Raw genomic sequence first — 21763 nt, 5'->3', positions numbered from 1 at the left:
TTGGGGTAAAAGGTTAATAGACTTGTAAATAGATATAGATAATATCTGTATTATATATGTACATATGTATATGTTTGTACATATTTATTACTCTATTTATTTATTTTACTTGTACATATCTATTCTATTTATTTTATTTTGTTAATATGTTTGGTTTTGTTCTGTCTCCCCCTTTTAGACTGTGAGCCCACTGTTGGGTAGGGACCGTCTCTATATGTTGCCAACTTGTACTTCCCAAGCGCTTAGTACAGTGCTCTGCACACAGTAAGTGCTCAATACGATTGATTGATAATAAGTAAACCATGAAGCTATAATTCAATTTCACTAATTAATGTCAATTACAACTCTCTACTGTTCAATGAAAAGACTCAAAATGCACTACTGTCAATCAGTCGTATTTATTGAACACTTACTATATGCGGAGCACTGTACTAAGCTCTTGGGAGAGTACAATACAACAATTAGCAGACATGTTCCCTGCCCCTAACAAGCTTACCATCTAGTGGGTTTATAGTCTACTACAGAGCTCTCCCAATGTAAAAATTATTTATATACCTACTCTGCTAGTGTCTGATAGATTTTTGCTTTATTCAGCCTGCTACATGATGTTCACTAAGAAATCCAAAGAAATCCGAGAAAACACTGCAGCTAAAAATCGGGAGAAAAATAGCTGTTTAAATTTGTCCCATCAACAGTACATGATGTGGAGTAGTAGAATAATGATTTGTCCCCTGTTGAGTGGCCCCCAACAAAATTTTAAGTCAGTCAGTCAATTGCATTTACTGAGTGTTTTCTGTGTGCAGAGCACTGTACTAAGCAGTTGGGAGTACAATATAACAATATATCAGGCATTCCCTATCTACCTCTAGCAGTTCTAGGAGAGTTGTTTTCCTAAGGAAACAAGTCAGAAATCCTGAGGAAACAAGTCAGAAAGCACACAAGATATCAGCTCATCCCAAGGAGAGAGGCTTTTTATCAAGGCAACAAAGCATCATCATATACATACGGTCCCACATTTTCCACGAGCTACTCAAGGTTCTCCTGTCAGGATCCATGAAACCAAATTATTTTTTGAGTAATTCCATTTAGAGCATGATGATGTCACTGAACCACAGGGACGGAGTTCAAGATTTGTCAAACAAAATGGTTCATATTACACTGGCTAGTGATAGGACACAAAACAAGTATTTCCAGTTGATATATCTGCTAGTGAGTTGTATTTCAAAACTAAAACAAAACATAATATCGTTCCACATGGAGGAATTGGGAGACTTGGTGGGGAGGTGAAAAAAGCATCAGTCCAAAAATGGCAGGTCCTTCACAGCATATAGCTAACTGTATTAATAATAATTGTGGTATTTGTTAGGCACTTACTATGTGCCAAGTCCTGTACTAAGTGCTGGGGTAGACACAAGACAATTAGGTCCCACATGGGGCTCACAGTTTCAGTAGAAGGGAGAACAGGTATTGAATCCCTATTTTGCAGAGGAAGAAACTGACACACCAAGAAGTGAAGTGACTAGCCCAAGGTCACTCAGCAAGCAAGTAGCGGAACTGGGATAAGAACCCAGGTCCTCCGGCTCCCAGGCTCATGCTTTTTCCACTAGGCCCCACTGTTTCTCAACTGTAATGCTACATAAATTTTGTTTTTAGTTCTTTATCAGTTCCAGGAATGGAACTGCGAGCACAAGAAACATCATCATCATCAATCGTATTTATTGAGCGCTAACTGTGTGCAGAGCACTGTACTAAGCGCTTCGGAAGTACAAGTTGGCAGCATATAGAGACAGCCCCTACCCAATAGTGGGCTGACAGTCTAAAAGATCTAAAACATCAGGACAAAGACAAAGTTTGGCTCCTCTGGGAAGTCTGATCGGAAGCTTACCCCCCCACCCCAAGCATATTCCAATAAACATACCCAAATGTGAAATACTTGTAATCCTGCCAATTAATAGTATCCCAGTATTCGCAAATGCATTTTAATTCCCTGACTCTTCCGGAGGGGTAGACATGGATGCCAAAGATTTAACGACAAAGGCACACCCAAAATCTAGCGTACCAGTTTCAATAATATTTGTTTTTAACTTTGTTTCACACTCTGCTGGTGCAACCTGCCTTATTTCAGTGTACTGTACCTGGTGGTATAACATTTGGGGTGACCTAATTAAAGAACACAATGATTTGTTGAGAGTTTGTTTATATGATAATTCCTAAAGAAGGCATCCATTCCGCACTACAGTCCTCTAGACTGTAAACTTATTATGGACAGAGAAAGTGTCTGCTAATTGCTCTTGTATTCTACTCTCCCACGAACTTAGAACAGAGCTCTGCATGTAAGTAAGTGCTCAATAAATACCACTGACTGATTGATTATACCCACTCACAGAATATGAATAATCAACAGATGAGCACTTTGAGACAAGAGTACTGGAATTAATTTAAACAGGTAAAACAGCTGTGCAGATGAGCACTCAGCTAGGGAAAGGTTGTCAATAAAGAATGTTGACAATTTACTTTTTTTAAAATGACATTTATCAAGCGCTTACTATGTGCAGAGCACTGTTCTAAGCACTGGGGAGGTTACAAGGTGATCATATTGTCCCACCTGCGGCTCACAGCCTTAATCCCCAATTTACAGATGAGGTAACTGAGGCACAGAGAAGTTAAGTGACTTGCCCAAAGTCACACAGCTAACAATTGGCAGAGCCAGGATTTGAACCCATGACCTCTGACTCCAAAGCCCGTGTTCTTTCCACTGAGCCACGCTGCTTCTCACTTGTGCACAGCCTGGAGGGAGACAGGGCTGTTAGCCTTGCATGGGGTGGGAAAATATAAAAAATGTCAACATTTTACAACTGGAAATAATTCTAAAAACTTACCATTTCCAGATCCCCATCAGCAATAGCTCTTAAAAGTTTTTCTACCTAAAAATGAGACGAGAGAAATGAAGTCGTTTTTGTAGCACTGGAAGAAGATTAAACCCGTCTCTGACAATCTAATGTCCTTCGTTAACCCCTTAACCCAACGATGCAGGATTACAGCCGGCCCATTTCAGATTTGTTCAAAAAGTTATTTTTAAAAGCAGCAAAATTATCCTATGACATACAGGTGTTACCCAAGTATCCTTTATCTCTGATTTGAAAACCTTGTGAGTGAAAAGGTCAGGTTTACCAAACCACAGGGTATGGATCCTAACTCACATAACTAGATAGAGCATGAGCCTGGGAGACAGAAAGGTCATGGGTTCTAATCCCAGCTCCACTTTTCAGCTGTATGACCTTGGGCAAGTCGCTTCACTTTTCTGGGCCTCAGTTCCTTCATCTGTAAAATGGGGGTTGAGACTGGGAGCCCCAGGTGGGACAGGGACTATGTCCAACCTGATTTGCTTGTATCCACCCCAGCAGTTAGTACAGTGTCCAGCACATAGTAAGCACTTAGCAAATACCATAATTACTAAAATTACTGTTATTATATCTTGACTGTTAGAGTGATAAGTATTTCATATGTGATTAAAGGCAGACAACACTGGGCAAGTAGGATCAGAGCTCTAGTTAATATACTTGTATAGATGGTCATCCCCATAGAGTATAGATGCCCAAATTACCCAATAAATAGCAGACTTCTCACATATAGTAATAAATAATTATGGTACTTGTTAAGCGCTTACTATTTGCCAAGCACTGTTCTAAGCACTGGGATAAACACATGTTAAATTGGACACAGTCCCCATCAATCAATCATATTTATTGAGCGCTTACTGTGTGCAGAGCACTGTACTAAGCGCTTGGGAAGTACAGGTTGGCAACATATAGAGACAGTCCCTACCCAACAGTGGGCTCACGGTCTAGAAGGGGGAGACAGAGAACAAAATCAAACATATAAACAAAATAAAATAGAATAGATATGTACAAGTAAAATAAATAGAGTAATAAATATGTACAAACATATATACATATAAACAGGTGCTGTGGGGAAGGGAAGGAGGTAAGACGGGGGGATGGAGAGGGGGACGAGAGGGAGTCCTACATGGGGCTCATACTCTAAACCCCATTTTACAGATGAGGAAACTGAGGCCCAGAGAAGTGAAGTGACTTGCCTAAGGTCACAGAGCAGGCATGTGATGGAGCGGAATTAGAATCCAGGTCCTTCTTACTCCCAGGCCTGTGCTCTATCCACTAAGCCATAACACTTCTCAATCTAAATCATACCTCTTTATAATTGTTTTTGGTTTCTTCTTGTCGGGGTTCTGTTGCCACTGAAGATAGGCTTGAGATGGAAGATTCCCGGCTAATGGAGACTCCTGAGCATTGTGGAGACCTACCTGGGGACTAACGAATGGCCAGACAAAAACAGTTAATTCTTACCGTTACCTAGAGAACTAAAAAAATCCAAAATTTGTGTTGGAGATTACACACTAGCTCACGGCAGACTTACCTCAGATTTTTGTCCCTTTTCAAAGGTACGGTAATTTGCTTCCATCACTGATAAAATCTAGGCAAGAAGGAAAAAAATTACAAAGGCAAATAGGATTACTAAGCAAAATTGACACAGTGATTACCTCATGTCCAGATAGCAAGCAAGCCTATTTCCTAACGGAAGGTTGCACTGGTTAGTGACAGGACACAAAACAAGTTTCCAAACAGAAGGTTTTTTTCATTTGTGGACTGGATCATGGACTCATGGCAAAATATGGCTTTCCCCACAAAGGAAAGAAAAATGATTAAAATATAATCGACAAGGAGCATGACAGCCAAACATTTTGAGGCTATTCAGGCATACTTTCTTTCCCCTTTTGTTTTTCCCCTCCACTGCTTAGAATAGTGCTTTGCACATAGTAAGCACTTAACAAATACCATTATTATTATTATTACTCATCAATGCCTGAGGGCATGGGCGAAGAAGGTTTGCTTCCCCCTATTTCGGTAGCACTTATGTACATATCTTTAAACTCTCTTCCTTCCTCCTCCTGTAATTTATTTTAGTTTGTCCTCCTGATATGGTTGTACATATTTATTACTCTATTTATTTATTTATTTATTTATTTATTTTACTTGTACATTTCTATCCTATTTATTTTATTTTGTTGGTATGCTTGGTTCTGTTCTCTGTCTCCCCCTTTTAGACTGTGAGCCCACTGTTGGGTAGGGACTGTCTCTATGTGTTGCCAATTTGTACTTCCCAAGCGCTTAGTACAGTGCTCTGCACATAGTAAGCGCTCAATAAATACGATTGATTGATTGATTGACTATTCATTCATTCATTTATTCAATCGTATTTACTGAGAGCTTACTGTGTGCAGAGCACTGTACTAAGCGCTTGGGAAGTACAAGTTGGCAATCAATCAATCAATCGTATTTATTGAGCGCTTACTGTGTGCAGAGCACTGTACTAAGCGCTTGGGAAGTACAAGTTCCCAAGCAACATATAGAGATGGTCCCTACCCAAAAGCGGACTCACAGTCTAGAAGGGGGAGACAGACAACAAAAGAAAACATATTAACAAAATAAAATAGAGTAAATATGTACAAGTAAAATAGAGTAATAAATCTGTACAAACATATATACATCATTGATAAAATAAGTAGTAAATATGTACAATAGAATAATAAATCTGTACAAATATATATCTGGGAAGGAGGCAGGGTGGGGGGATGGGGAGGGGGAGAGGAAAAAGGGGGCTCAGTGTGGGAATCAATCAATCAATCAATCGTATTTATTGAGCCCTTAGCTTAATGAAACCAGAGGCTGTGTCTACGATCAGATCCATCAGTGGTATGTGCAGAATACTGTCCTAAGCACTTGGGAAGTGTACAACGTAACAGAGTTGGTAGATATGATCCCTGCCCTCAAGGAGCTCACAGCTGTACTCTTCCAAGCACTTAACACAGTGCTTTACACCGAGTATAGACTCAACACATACTATAGACTAAGTGCTCAATAAATACTACTAATTAATTTCATAATTACACTTCTGCAATAAAATGCAATTAATGTGTGGTTAATTTGTATTAACAACCCTCCACAAAAACTCTTCAAAGGTTTAATTTTGTTTGACTTTTCTGCACAAAGAGGTTGCCAGCCTCTGTTCTGAAGGAACAACAACAGGTCCCCAACAATCTAAAGCCATGGGACACCAGGATTCCTTGGCATTCATATTAGATCGAGACATTGATTATGTAATGCTAGAATCACTTCTGTTGGCTCAAGTCAGCAGATATTAATTTAGCCATCTCCAAATTTTCGAAACAAAGGGGTAGCCGCTGTAACAAAAACCACCGGAAGAGTGAGATAGATATTAATTTGCCACCATTCTATAATCTGAAAATAGAATGAAAGTCCTCGATGAGGATGAAACAGTTGGGAGACCCAAAATGCAGGGCATTTTTTCTTTAAAACTACAACGCTTCAATCCGAAAAAACAATAACGGGAGTGAGGTCTTCATTAAAGTGGCCCGATGGGTTTGTTAAGTTGGCCAAAATCTGATTTGCATCTTCTCTGAATTGCAAAAAAACCAATGCTACCGTTGCACGCCAGGGATGGGTTTGTATTTTCACACTTTTGTTTGACACAGTACCAACATGACTACCTCTTACAGGGGACTGCCCGTAATGGAAGGATTTAATCATATCATCTGGTGGTAGTTTATATGAAGAAGACGGTAGAGAAAAGGGAAGGGGGAAGAAAGAAGAGTGTGCGCGCATCTTCACTTAGAGTGGAGAGATGGAGCCTAACGTATTTTTCCAAATTAGATATTAGTTGGAGAGCTGTAAGATTTTTTAAAATGGAGCGATAAATTAACTCCTAAACTTAATGTTTCCTGCCCTCCAAATTTTATGCTGCATTGTTCCTATTCTTAATCCATCCATCGCCCTGACAGGATGCACTGAGGATGGTTAACCTGCAGAAAACCTTGGTGTTCCCCGGAGGAAAGGTGCTATGGAAATGAAAAAGAAGATCAATAAATAAAATCCATTAGCTACTGAGTGTCTGCAGGCCAAAATCTGTTCTAAGGAACTAATGTACAGAGTCAAAGGCACTAGGGGAGGGAAAAAAAGGCTTATGGAAATCGATTTCAAGAATCTGAGCTCAGAGATTTTACACAAATTCTACCTTAGAGTTTAATGCACACTGCAATGACGTTTCCTTCATTCGGTTCTGGACCTCTGTACTGGCACCATTTTGCAGCAATACTTCTATGATCCCTTGATAACCCCAGCGAGCGGCTAAGTGAAGAGGAGTATCTCCTTTTTCATTCCCAATATCTAGTCTACAAGAATGGACATCGTAGTAGACTAAAGCCTTCACACACTGGAAAAGAGACCAAGGAGTTAAAGCAACCACTTTGACATATACACCTGATAAAAACAACTTTAAATCATTTGCATGTTCTTTCAGGTAACTAGTTAATGCTAGCTACAATTTCTAGCTAGCAAAGGGGACATTGATATAAACGTCTAAAAATAAAAAGTTAAAAAAAATCCAATAGAACAAGAATTTTTAAAATAGCATGTTTCCTCTGTTATTGGTATAAATTGCAACTTATCTGTTTCCTTCCTTTGACTGTACAACAGGTGTTGAATAGCATGGCCTAGTGGAAGGAGCACAGGCCTGGAAGCCAGAGTTCCTGGGTTCTTACCCCAGCTCTGCCACTTGTTTGCTTTGTGACCTCACACAGGTCACTTAACTTCTCTGTGCCTCAGTTACCTTATCCATAAAATGGGGATTAAATCCTACTCCCTCCTATCTAGACTGTGAGCCCCACGCAGAACAGAAACTGTGTCCAACCTGATAAACTCTGTATCTATCCCAGTGCTGAAAACAGTGCTTGGCACATGGTAAATGCTCAACAAATCAATCAATCGGTGGTATTTGAGCACTTACTGTGTGCAAAGCACTGTACTAAGTACTTGGGAGAGTACAATATAACAGAGTTGGTAGATACATTCCCTGCCCCCAGTGAGCTTGCAGTCTAGAGGGAAGTACCATAAATACCAATGGACATCAGTTCTAATGTCAGATGCAATATTATCACAGTGCTCGCTTGGTTCATTATATAGCAATTACTTACATCCTCATGACCGTAAGTGCAGGCTAAATGAAGAGGAGTATTGCCGTTATTGTCTTGAACATCTGCACTTGCCTGATAGTGCAACAGCAGAAGCTTAAAAAGGAAAATAAAGTCAACATTCCAACACCAGGACATTAATAGACATATGCAGAATAGCTGAAGCAACTTAGGCAACGTAGAAAAATCACTGTGGTACAACCCTAACTTTTAAAAATTGTTGCCCTGTGCCATACCAATTTTAACTCAATAGGTGTTTCTGATCACTCTGCTTAAACAATGCCACAATTGTGGATGGCTGAAACAGTACCTTTAACGTGCCTCCCTGACGGTAAAAGATTATAGTAAGGTCAAGAATGAAATGGTCATTCATCTACTAGTCTGAGATTCGCAAGACGTAGATACTGATATACCTGGGAATGGCAAATTAAGAATATCCCATTTGTCCAAGGCAATTCCCCTTCTGGGTTTAACTCACATTTTTTACCATTAGAACCAGAGACGTGAAAGTAACCTCAAGAGGTTATCTGGTCCAAGCTCTAATTGAACACACTTCTCCTGTTGAACACAATTCTTCCTTATTATGTTGGGCATGTCGATTCACCTCAATTTAAAGGTTACGTAAACACAAAAAAAGATTACCACTGTGTTCCAACAACAAAACAATACCTGTATGAAGCAATTGACTTTCCTAACCTTCCTGGCTTTCAAATTATCAAAAAAACAAAGTCGTTATGTGCAGAGTGCATGTTCATGAATATGATCAGACATACAATTAAGATTAGCAAAATATATAAATGAGGTAATTTGGGAATGACCTGTTAAAAAAAGCACACACCCTAGTTTATGAGACTCAAGTGGTGCACTGTGAGTTAAAATTCCAACTTAATGTTTTGATTTTTAAATGGAAGAGATGATGCAAGGGAAGTTGAAAACTTAAAATTTCCGATTTGGGAGTCAGCCAGAAGATTTTCCCATCTGGATTCACAAGGAAAACCCTACTGAAGTAACAGCTTTTTCTATTGGAAGGTGAATAGGACTAGGAGTCAGAAGATGCGTGTTCTAATCCAGGCTCAGTGACCTTGGGCAAGTCATTTAACCTCCTCGGGCCTCAGTTTCCTCATATGTGCAAGACAGATAAGATACCTGTTCTCTCTACCCCTTGGACTATGAACACTTTCGGGGACAGTGCATGTGTCCGATCTGATTAGCTTGTATCTTAGTCCAGAATTCACTACGTAGTAAGATTTCACTAGTGTAACCTATTAAGAATTTTCAGATTCCTTTAGAGCCGTGTCTACAAACACAAACTGGCTAGGTCAGCATGGGAAAACCAACTTTTGTTTTAAAAAAAAATCCTCAACTCACATTTTTCTTGGTGGGGCAAATGCAACCAATTCTATTTCCACGCAAATTGAAATTACTAAGTCATACATTGTATCATCACCTTTCACGATCAGGCTGAAAGCCATTTGGTTCAGAGTATGCACAAGTGAATTGAAAAAAAAATCCAAGTCACTTTTCTCTCTTTGTGCTTCCCAACTAGTACACGAATCCATGTGATGGACAGCCATTGCCTGGGAGTGATGGGGCTTATTAGACTGTAAACTCATTGTGGGCAGGGAATGTGTCTGTTTATTGTTGTATTATACTCTCCCAAGTGCTTAGTACAGTGCTCTGCATACGGTAGGTGTTTGAATATGATTGACCGATTAGTAGTGCTCCCCTCACCCTGCCTGGACTCAATAAGCAATAAGTCAATTGCAATAAGTCTCCCCAGGATGACAGCATGGTGAGAGCACAGAAATGAAACTGAAAAGCTTGAAATATTCCTTGCTAATCCAACAGATTTACTGAGGTCGGTATTCTCAGACAGTCTCAGAAGAATGATGAATACTTTGTGCCAAAGAACCTCTCCATGCTAAATGCTGGCATAAACCCAAGTATTAAATCTGTCCCATGTAGATTTAGGATTTAAAATTATCCACGAGTGAAATATTTTTAACAAAATTTGCCCAAGCAGAACTACTATTTATCTGGATAATTCAAATCCAAGATTACACAGTTTATTTGTTTTGTGCTAAACTAGACTGATTACTTTAAGTTCATAGTTCTTTGCATGAAATTATTCCTATAGTCCAATGTAGTAAAGTACCTCCAAATTGTTGGACACAAGTCTAGGCAAATGGAAATCTTGCACCATGCAAGAGAAGCAGCGTGGCTCAGTGGAAAGAGCGCGGGCTTGGGAGTCAGATGTCATGGGTTCAAATCCCAGCTCAGCCACTTGTCAACTGTGTGACCTTGGGCAAGCCACTTAACTTCTCTGTGCCTCAGTTACCTCATCTGTAAAATGGGGATTAAGACCGTGAGCCCCACACGGGACAACCTGATCACCTTGTATCCCCTCCAACCACTTAGAACCGTGCTTTGCACAGAGTAAGCGCTTAACAAATACCATAATTATTATTATTATTATTATGCAAGGAAAGAAACATTTAAGTTTATGCTGATTTTTAAAAATTGAAAAAGTTAAGCTACAAGAGCAAGGTCTCGCCCATCCAAGTTCTAGCCAATCAAGCTAGGCTTTTAAATAGTCAACGTGTCCTGGTAAAATACAGAGAGTCAGAAATGCAGTGGGCTTTAAGTTAGAGTTAACTAATACTTCTCATTAAACCCAGATAGGCAGACAGTCAATCTGGAGCCCATGGCTTCACATGAGTCAACCAATGAAACCTGTCCATGAAGTTCTCACACAACATGCTATCAAATAGGAACCAAAATTTTTTTTTAAAAACCTGTCATTTGAAATTCAGGGCAATGATGCCATTGCTTCCTGAAACCGCAGATTGCTTACTGTAACATTCTGAAATCCCTTCTGACAAGCGAGGTGAAGAGGTGTTGACCCATGATAATCTGTTGCATTCACCACGGCCCCTTTCGAAACCAGCAGATCAATAAGGGATGCCTGACCTATGGAGAACATAAGTATTTTTAAATTGAAGTTTGTAATTAGGGATTGGAAGGTTGGGGGGGGGGGGGGACGGGGACGTTTCCTATTCCTATCAAACCATCAAATTCCAACCCTGCCCCTTCTATCGGATTTATTTTACGTGCAGCACTGATTTTCTTAACAGCTCTTTCACTTGAGAACTCGTATTCATTCTTACAATTCATTCATTCAATCGTATTTATTGAGCGCTTACTGTGTGCAGAGCACTGTAATAAGTGCTTGGGAAGTACAAGTAGGCAACATATAGAGACGGTTCCTACCCAACAACGGGCTCACAGTCTAGAAGGGGAGACAGACAACAAAACAAAACATAACATGACAAAAAAAACCATGTAGACAGGTGACAAAACATGTAGACAGGTGACAAACAATCTAATTAAACAATCTAAGTGTGCCTTAAGGGGAAAAAGAATGGAAATCTTAGAAAGTATGCTGCCTTGGACATGTAAGATTTAAGGGTGTTAAAGGCCAGGTGACAAAACTGTGGAGAAAAATATCTAGTACAAGTGAACTGATCTTAAAAATTTTGAAGTCTGCAGAAAAGCCCAAATTCACAATGAACTTTTCCTGCCTGTCCTCTTATAGTGCTTAGGGCCAGAGAATGAAAAAAGGGATTGCATTATTTATATTACCTTTATTCTCCATCCTGACCAACATTTAAAGAGGAATATACTAATCTTCACCTTCCAGCTCAAAAGATATACTCTTAACTATCAGAGCTTCTGGCCTGGAATGCGCTCCCTCCTCGTATCCAACAGACAATTACTCTTCCCCTCTTCAAAGCCTTATTAAAGACACATCTCCTCCAAGAGGCCTTCCCTGATAAAGTCGTCCTTTCCTCTTCTCCTACGCCCTTCTGTGTTGCTCTGACTCACTCCCCTTATTCACCCCCCTTCCCAACCCCACAGCACTTATGTACACTTACGTATATTAATGTCTGTCTCCCCCTCTAGACTGTAAGCTCGTTACGGACAAGGAATTTGCCTGTTTATTGTTATATTGTACTCTCCCAAGTGCTTAGTACAGTGCTTTCCACACAGATTTGCACCCAGCACTCAATAAATACAATTGAATGAATGAAAGCTGAAACTGTTTAGAAACAAACTGGCAATGTACTTGGAATTAAGAGAAAACCTTCCTGTTGGAGTGAATAACACAAATATTCCCCACTCCTTTCATATCCCCCTTTAGCCTCTTAACACTTAAAGACAATTATACCTACCACAAATAGCTGCTATGTGCAGTGGAGTATAGCCTCTGTCGTCTCTGGAAAATGGAGTGACCACTGAAGGATCATTCAGCCTCCTACACGCCAGAAGGAAAAAAAAAATCAATCAATAAAAGAATCCACCAAACTTTCTACGGACATTTCACAATTATTTCAGTCTTTCGTCTGAACACAAGTCCTAATGCACTGCATTAGGCGTAGTTTTTCTTCCAGTCCCCATCTTTTATAACTAATGATGGCATTTGTTTAATTTAATTGTATTTGTTAAGCACTTACTATGTGTGCACTGTTCTAAGTGCTGGGGTGGATACCAGTCCCTGTCCACATGGGGCTCACAGTTTTAGTCCCCATTTTACAGATGAGGTAGCAAGCACAGAGAAGCTAAGTGACTTACCCAAGGTCACACAGCAGACAAGTGGCACCACTGCCATTTGTCACACCACTGCCACTGAACAGAAGTCTTGGATTGCAATCAGGCCTTTTCTTCCAGTTAAGCATCAGTTTGTGATATGAGCTTACTCTGGAGTAACCTTTACTGTATCCATGATTCCAAGTCCCAACAAGCAGATTTTCCCCAAGCAAGTTGTGTCTTCAAGAAGGAAAAAACTTACCCAGAGACCAACTTTTCACAGTTGTCACAGAAGCACAGAGGGTGACACATTTTTTGAACAGTGTCCTTATCGTGGTCATCTTGACTTAGCAGTCTCTCCACTTCTTCCTGGTTACCGGAAGCAACATGCTACAAAAAGTCCGGAGGAGGGTAGAGATCACAAAATATTCTGAAAACAGTTACAGCTACTCCTGAAAGACTATAGAAATTCACCCTCCTACTAGTGCCTGCAATGGTAAACTTTAAATTTTACCCCAGAAGTAACTGAATTGGGGAAAAAATTAACTATGAATATATTGCACGGAGTAGGGGGTTATATACTACAATAATGATGTTCACTGTTGAGATGTGGGCTGGTTCCAGCCCACGCCGAGCCTATTTAAACATCAATTCAAAACAGATTTAAAGTGGATCAAACTTGTCCAAGATTCCTTCCCAGTTGGTACTACCGAGCTCTTATAGTTGTTCCATGAGCTGCTGGGTGTTGATGACCCATCAGCAAGGTAATAATAATAATAATGATGGCATTTATTAAGCGCTTACTATGTGCAAAGCACTGTTCTACGTGCAGGGGAGGTTACAAAGTGATCTGGTTGTCCCACGGGGGGCTCACAGTCTTCATCCCCATTTTACAGATGAGGGAGCTGAGGCCCAGAGAAGTTAAGTGACTTGCCCAAAGTCACACAGCTGACAATTGGCGGAGCCGGGATTTGAACCCATGACCTCTGACTCCAAAGCCCGCACTCTTTCCACTGAGCCATGCTGCTTCTTGGTGAAGCAATGTGGCCTAGTGGATAGAGATGGGTCTCGGGGTCAGAAGAACCTGGGTTCTAATCCCAGTTCTGCCATGAGTCTGCTGTGTGACCTTGACTAGTCATTTTACGTCCCTTTACATCAAACACATTCTGAATTATCCTTAATTCCAGATAATTTTCCATGCCTTACCTTAAACAAGCAATCAATAGGGGTAGAGCTTATTTGGGAGAGTATGTTCATTTTTTGCCTAAAGAAAAGTTTATCACTAAATCCTCCAGACGCCTAGAAGAAAAAACAAGAACACCATTTCACTGAAAACTATCTATGTATGTTTACACATGCAGCCATCCCTCAAATACATATCACTAAAACTAGAAAACTATAATTTCTTGTTGAAACAAAACAGCTTTTCCTACCTTTTCCCCATTCATCAAAAAATAGTCTACTTTATTACAATGGGAGATTTCTATTTCCACTTTGACACATATGCTTGCTGTTGGTTCAAGATTTCCAGACACTAATAGTAATAATGGCATTTATTAAGCACTTACTATGTGCAAAACACTGTTCAAAGCACTGGGGAAGTTACAAAGGGATAAAGTTGTCACACGAGGGGCTCACAGTCTGAATCCCCATTTTACAGATGAGGTAACTGAGGCCCAGAAAAGTTAAGTGACTTGCCCAAAGTCACACAGCTGACAATTTGCGGAGCAGGGATTTGAGCCCACTGTTGGGTAGGGACTGTCTCTATATGTTGCCAATTTGTACTTCCCAAGCGCTTAGTACAGTGCTCTGCACATAATAAGTGCTCAATAAATACGATTGATGATGATGACTCCAAAACCCATGCTCTTTCCACTGAGCCACGCTGCTTCTCTACACTATACAGACCATTAGCAGAAGATCTAAAAGTAGCTGCTTCTTTTTAACCAATGTCACATTTAGAGGTGTACGTGCCTCGCTATACAATTATGTCATCCTAGATGATGAAGTAAAAAAACAATCAAGCCAGCAAATTTTTTAGGAGACTGACAGAGAGAGGTGACAGTGTGGTATCAATTTCAGACCACAGAGAATCACAGTGATGCAGCAGCAGTAATTAGTGTTTTACGTTGTTACAAGGCATGGATTTCTTGCCCAGTTTTATTCGTGTCACTAATAAGCATTCTCATCAAATGAAATGTCAGGAGAAGAAATGATAAGACAGGAAGAGCCCTGCTTATCCTCACAGGACTTCATGGACTTGCAAGGCCTCTGGCCCATCCTCAGAGCATGGATTTGGGAGTCAGAAAGACCTGGGTTCTAACCCCGGCTCTGCTATTTGTCTGCGGTGTGACTCTGGGCAAGCCACTTCACTTCTCTGTGCCTCAGTTACCTCATGTGCAAAATGGGGAAAGACTGTGAGCACCATGTGGGACTGTGTCCAAACTGATGATCTTGTATCTAACCCAGCGCTTAGTACAGGTCCTGGCACTTAGTAAGCGCCTAACAAATACCTACCCCCACTAAAAGAAAAAAAAAGGAACCCAATAAAAGGGATGTCACAACAGCAGGGAAGGATGAGATAATATGGCAGAGAGGATGAGGGAATCCCTATGATCACCAACACTGGGAAAACTGGGGGAGCAGACATGCTGGCTCCATTTCAAGCCCCTTTAAAGCTGCAAGGGGCAGGGAGGGCCAGCTATGGCTGCTCACCCAGCCCAAAAAGCTTTGGGTGCAAAGCCAATGGCTTCATCTATTCTATTTATTTTATTTTGTTAGTATGTTTGGTTTTGTTCTCTGTCTCCCCCTTCTAGACTGTGAGCCCACTGTTGGGTAGGGACTGTCTCTATATGTTGCCAGCTTGGACTTCCCAAGCGCTTAGTACAGTGCTCTGCACACAGTAAGCGCTCAATAAATACGATTGATTGATTGATTCATCGCCTTCTCTTGCCAATCCCATGGGGCACTGGCCCTCCTCGTCCCCATGGAGCTGGCACCCCTAGAACCACACTTGCACACGTAGATAAAGGTCACTCCATCAGTAACAGCACTTTGAAACATGAAGGATTTTTTTCACATACATGTGTGTATCCTAGAATGCGTCTATATCTCATCATCATCATCATCATCATCAATCGTATTTATTGAGCGCTTACTATGTGCAGAGCACTGTACTAAGCGCTTGGGAAGTACAAATTGGCAACATATAGAGACAGTCCCTACCCAACAGTGGGCTCACAGTCTAAAAGGGGGAGACAGAGAACAAAACCAAACATACTAACAAAATAAAATAGAATAGATATGTACAAGTAAAATAAATAGAGTAATAAATATGTACAAACATATATACATATATACAGGTGCTGTGAGGAAGGGAAGGAGGTAAGATGGGGGGGATGGAGAGGGGGACGAGGGGGAGAGGAAGGAAGGGGCTCAGTCTGGGAAGGCCTTCTGGAGGCCTTCTCTTACCAAATATTCAAATACAATTATACACAATACAGGGCAGGGAAAATGTCTACCAAATCTGTAGTATTGCACTCTCCCAAGCACTTAGTACAGTGTGGTGCATACAGCAAGCACTTGATAAATACCATGGATTGATTGAAAATAATCAAGAATTAAACCAATCGTGAATTTACATTTTTCGTCCAGAGTGACATCTAAAGCAGCATGGTGTAGTGGATACAGCATGAGCCTGAGAGTCAGAGGGTCATGGGTTCTAATCCTGGATCTGCCACTTGTCTGCTGTGTGACCCTGGGCAATTCACTTCACTAGGCCTCAGTTACCTCATCTGTAAAATGGGGATTGAGACTGTGAGCTCCACATGAGACAGAGACTGTGTCCAACTTGATTTGCTTGTATCCACCCCAGAGCTTAGTACAGTGCGTGGCACATAGTAAGCGCTTAACAAATAGCAATATCATTATAATTATTAATAAAGGTGTAGCCTACAAAACAGAAATATGAACATAAAAATTAGCCTGTCCATTCATAGTGCACAGTCCTTGCACTTATGAACATATGCTTCCCAAGCACTTAGTACAGTGCTCTGCACACAGTAAGCACTCAATAAATACGATTGAATGAATGAATGAAAAACATGGGTGTCACCATCCAGAAATGTCATTAACTTTCCTAATTAAGTCAGCTCTCTCTTGGAAATGTTTATTTTGATATTTACAAAATCATGACCAACTAATCTGATGGACCTTTCTCATACTGTACAAATAAATGGTGTCCCAGAGATAATGAATACCTAACCAAATTGGATTGCTCAGCTCTTTTGTAGGTGGAACTTAAACACTGATATTTAACGCTCTTTGCCTTTATATTCTTGCTTCCACAGATTAGTGGACAGGGAGATTAAAAATTCTGTTACAAATTTATGCCCATCATCACCATGGAAGAATCTAAATCAAAGGGAGAAGGTGAACACTATTTTTTTTAAGTGGTATTTTCTAAGCACTTACTGTGTGCCAGGCACTGTCCTAAGCACTGGGGTAGATGAAAGCTAATCAGATTGGACACAGTCCATGTCCCACACGGGGCTTACAGTCAATCCCCATTTTACAGATAAGGTAACAAGCACAGAGGAAGTAAAGTGACTTGCCCAAGGTCACAGAGCAGTCAAGTGACTGAACTGGGATTAGAACCCAGGTCCTCTGATTCCAAGAATCACGCTCTTTCTACTAGATCATGCTGCTTCTTAACACTATTTAAATTTTGTTCTCTGTCTCCCCCTTCTAGACTGTGAGCCCACTATTGGGTAGGGACTGTCTCTAGATGTTGCCAACTTGTACTTCCCAAGCGCTTAGTACAGTGCTCTGCACACAGTAAGCGCTCAGTAAATACGATTGACTGATTGATTGAATGCTTGCTGTCACATAGCAGTAGAATAGGTTCATCAAGGTGGATTCTTTCAGATCCCACCTGAAAGCTATCACTTTCTGGGGCCCTTCTCTGTGTGAGACTTTTATTCCTACCCTCTGGACTCAAAATACACTTTCAGCTCATTGAAACAACAAAAATGGAGAAAATGAAACTCTTACAGAAGGCTTCTCAGAGAGGTTTCCTTGACGGATGTACTCTATCGCCGCCTCAATTGAGGTCAGGCAATATCCCAGTTCATCTTTCGTGGAGCTACTGAATCTAAAGTTTTTGATGTAACTCAAGTTTGCCATCCTACAGAGGGGTAAAAGAAATAAAAAGTCAGTGCAGTTGTTTTCTACATTGGAGCTTTGGAGGCACGAAGACTGGTCATGATAATGACAATAACAAACCTGCTTAACCACAGAGAAATTGAAATGCTCACAGCTTTGGTTCAAATTTACATCAAACTGAGGTCAATCCCCTTAGAGTTTGACCTATAACTACAGAAAGACAGCTATATTTTTAGCTCAGTTGAGAGGTTCTATGTAAGCTTACCATGAAGGGGAGAGCTCCAGCTGAGTTGGTGACAGCTGAGGCAGTAATAACAATAATAATAACAACAACAGCGCTTTAAAGGCACATAGTAAGCGCTTAATAAATGCCATCATTATTATTATTTATTATTGCTCACTGGGTGCAATGCACTGCAGCATGACCTAATGGATAGAGCACGCGCTTTGGAGTCAGAAGCTCATGGGTTCTAATCCTGGCTCCGCCACTTGTCTGCTGTGTGGCCTTGGGCAAGTCACTCTACTTCTCTGTGCCTCAGTTACCTCATCTGTAAAATGGGGGTTAAGACTGGGAGCCCTAAACGGGACACGGACCGTGTCCAACCCGATTTGCTTGGCTCCACCCCGGCACTTAATACAGTGTCTGGCACATAGTAAGCGCTTAACAAATACCACAGTTATTATTCTTCTGATGTGGCCCACTTCTGCCCACAGGAAGTTTACACTCCAATGGGCAGTGAAGAACATTTAAGAAAAACCTAGAGAGAGTAAACTTGAGATAATAGCAGACTAGGAGTAGAAGTAATTTCTGACCCCAGGACCTGGCTCAGGGATGATAAAGATGTTATGATGCTCTTTGCCTGCTGTTGTTGATATCTTTTTTTCACTTCTTAAGATTCTTGCTAACAAGAACAGGAAGCAGCGTGGCCTAGTGGGTTCTAATCCCTGCTCCGCCCCTTGTAGGCTGTGGGTAGTCACTTCACTTCTCTGTGCCTCAGTTACTTTATCTGTAAAATGGGGGTTATGTCTCGAGAGCCCCCTGTAGGACCTGGACTGGTGTCCTACCTAATAAGCTTGTATCTTCCCCAGGGCTTAGTAAAGGCTAGCCTGGCACATAGTAAGCACCTAACATATGCCATTAAAAAAGGCATTAGCTTAATTCCAAGGCTGCAGTTCCCGGGATTCATTCATTCATTTATTTAATCATATTTATTGAGCGCTTTTATTTATTTAATCATATTTATTGAGCGCTTACTGTGTGCAAAGCACTGTACTAAGGGATTGGGAGAGTACAACATAACAACACACACATTCCTGTGACATCCTGTCCTCTGGAGCAACAAAAATCCGTGCAGGGACTCCTTCATTTGTGTCAATGAAGCACATGAGCGCTTGCTCCAATGAATGCTGGTCCATGACAGCCCTTTTGTTCCAGATCCCTTCACAAAGAAATGCAACTGGGGAGGCTGCATTTCTATGGGGATGGAGTCCAGCTGGAGGCATCTTCCTGAGTCTCACGAGGGGAATCCGGCCTCATTCCCAGTTTGAGTTCCCCATGGAACAGCACTGTGACCTACCTCTTTAAAATAAGTCCCAGCCCCTCTGAGGGAACTGATCTAGAGCACTGACACACCCAGAAATTACAGGTATCCCAAGCTGCCATAGAATTTGGGTACTCTGGGGGATGCCTACCATAAAAAGGAATATTATTGGCACTGCGCAAAGGCACACAAGGGCAGTAATATGGCCCTACCTGTCTACAGAGGCATACAACATCCCCAGATATTGCCCTGGCAAGGGAGCGAATGGACTGTGTCGCCCAAACATAAATTTGCGGAAGATACCCATCACGATGAGTTCACAAGCCCTCGACCTGCTATCTACATAGCAAGAGAATCAAGGTCAGGGTGGCTGCTAAGCTTTCTCTATAGAGTTAAATTTATTAACTCTGCATCCTTTACTTTTGCCTAGAAAGTGATTATCTGCAAAACAATATTAATAATGGCTTTGTTAAGTGCTTACTATGTTCCAAGGACTGTATTAAGTGCCGGGGAAGACAAAAGACAATCAGGTTGGAAACGGTCTCCATGCCACTAGGGAATCACAAGCTAAGTAGGAGAAAGAACAGGATATGAATTTCCATTTTACAGGAAAGGAAGCTGAGGCACAGAGAAGTTAAATGACTTGCCCAGGGTCACACAGCAGGCAAGCGGCAGAGCGGGACTGGAATCCAGGTCCTCTAACTCCCAGGCTTATGCTCTTTCTACTAGACCACGCTGCTTCTCTGAGCATATTATGAAAGCGATTTAGGAAGCAGCTGTTTTGCAACATAGCATACGTTAAAAATTGCAGAACAAAAAGAATTTGTAAAAAATAAAAGAGGTTTCTTACCAATTAGGAATTTCTGTTTTTATGAGCAAATATAACAGGACTGAGAGCAGATCATCTGCACACATTGTCTCCATGTTAACTGAAGGTGAAAAAAAAATCAAGGATGAATTAAATCATAAACATACCCAGTTCTTACAATGCCAAATTTTCTTTCTTGCACTCTCACACTAAAGAAAACATGTGTTCTTGAACTAAGTTGAACCCCTCGCTAACGTGGACAAGCAAGTTCTTTCTAGACTGTGAGCCCACTGTTGGGTAGGGACCGTCTCTATACGTTGCCAACTTGTACTTCCCAAGCGCTTAATACAGTGCTTTGCACACAGTAAGTGCTCAATAAATACGATCGATTGATTGATTATGGCATTTGTTAAGCACTTACTGTACTAAGTAAGTGCTGGGCCCAAATGAGCTTGTTTCTCAGAAGAACTTTCCCCAGTTTTTCACGGCACTAACAGAAGCTCACAGGAAAACATGCATTACGATAGAACTGAGTGTAAATGAGAATCTTTTAAACACCTTTTCCCATCTCCATGTCCAAAACATACATCCAAGTCCAAATGCTTTTTAGCACAAAATTGCTGCTCAATTTTTTTCTCCCAGCTTACTTGATGTCTGATCTGGGAAAACATATCCTAGCTCTTAAATAAAAATGGCAATTCCAAGCATTGTTATACATTACAGTGACACAGATCTCATGTTACAAAATGTGGACGTCATAGGAACCAGTTTATTCTTGTGGAAATGTACTTAAATAACTTCCCTCACCACAAAATTCCCTCTCAATTTTTCAGAAGGAATTAAAAGACAATGCTTGAATTCATAGGAAGAGGAGAAGGAATGGCAGGTTAATTCACTGAGCGTCTAATGTATGCAGGACTTGGGAGTGTTACCGAGGAAAGAGACAATGTCAAGTATGTGCTTCACTTCCTTTTGTTTTTATATGGTATTTAAGTGCTTGTAAAGGGCCAGGCACTGTATTAATTGCTGGCATAGATGCAAGCTAATCAGGGTGGAAACGGTCCTCGGTTCACATGGGGAATCCCAGTCTTAATCCCCATTTCACAGACGAGGTAACTGAGGCACAGAGAAGTGAAGTGACTTGCCCAAGTCAAAAAGCAGACAAGTGGCAGAGACAAGATTAAAACCCAGATACTTCCGACTCCCGGGCTTGTGATCTATCCACTAGGCAACACAGCTTCTCACCTCTTGTTTTTCTTCTTTTTCCTCCTGCTCCCCTTACTGATAAACATAATTCTTTCTAGGACCCAATGTAATAATCCCTCACTTGTTTTGGGATTGTGAAAATTCTGCCAAAACGTTGGATAACTATGCAGTAAACTGAGTATTTAAAAACATTTTTTCTTAAAGAAATGATTTCCATTTTAATATTACCTCTTTGGGGATTTTATAAATTATATCAAAAAGATAATACTGGTCAAGTACTTCAATCCTTTATTTTAGATTTCTTGGAAAACCACTTTGGCAGGAATTTTGGATTTAATAATTAGAGAGAATTACAATACGTAGGTTTTTGTTTGTTTTTTAGTTTCTCCAGGT

General features: G+C 40.8%; 1 protein-coding gene across 6 annotated transcripts in view; it reads right to left on the bottom strand.

The window, feature by feature from the left end:
* Window positions 1-21763, bottom strand: part of ANKRD27 (ankyrin repeat domain 27) — a 72883-nt gene that overhangs the window by 26509 nt on the left and 24611 nt on the right. For all 6 annotated transcript variants that reach the window (XM_038753426.1, XM_038753423.1, XM_038753422.1 and 3 more), the window contains 11 exons: window positions 20207-20285; window positions 17705-17837; window positions 13859-13951; window positions 12915-13042; window positions 12298-12380; window positions 10920-11035; window positions 8069-8161; window positions 7111-7308; window positions 4435-4491; window positions 4209-4328; window positions 2880-2924 (listed from right to left, as the gene is read on the bottom strand). In XM_038753426.1, the coding sequence (XP_038609354.1) occupies window positions 2880-2924; window positions 4209-4328; window positions 4435-4491; window positions 7111-7308; window positions 8069-8161; window positions 10920-11035; window positions 12298-12380; window positions 12915-13042; window positions 13859-13951; window positions 17705-17837; window positions 20207-20285 (1145 nt within the window). The remainder of the gene's footprint in view (window positions 1-2879; window positions 2925-4208; window positions 4329-4434; window positions 4492-7110; window positions 7309-8068; window positions 8162-10919; window positions 11036-12297; window positions 12381-12914; window positions 13043-13858; window positions 13952-17704; window positions 17838-20206; window positions 20286-21763) is intronic.

This window comes from Tachyglossus aculeatus, chromosome 11, assembly GCF_015852505.1.
Source record: "Tachyglossus aculeatus isolate mTacAcu1 chromosome 11, mTacAcu1.pri, whole genome shotgun sequence".
Classification (NCBI taxonomy): Eukaryota; Metazoa; Chordata; class Mammalia; order Monotremata; family Tachyglossidae; genus Tachyglossus; species Tachyglossus aculeatus.
Note: the sequence above shows the minus strand (reverse complement) of the source record. Positions and strands in the feature narration are given on the sequence as shown.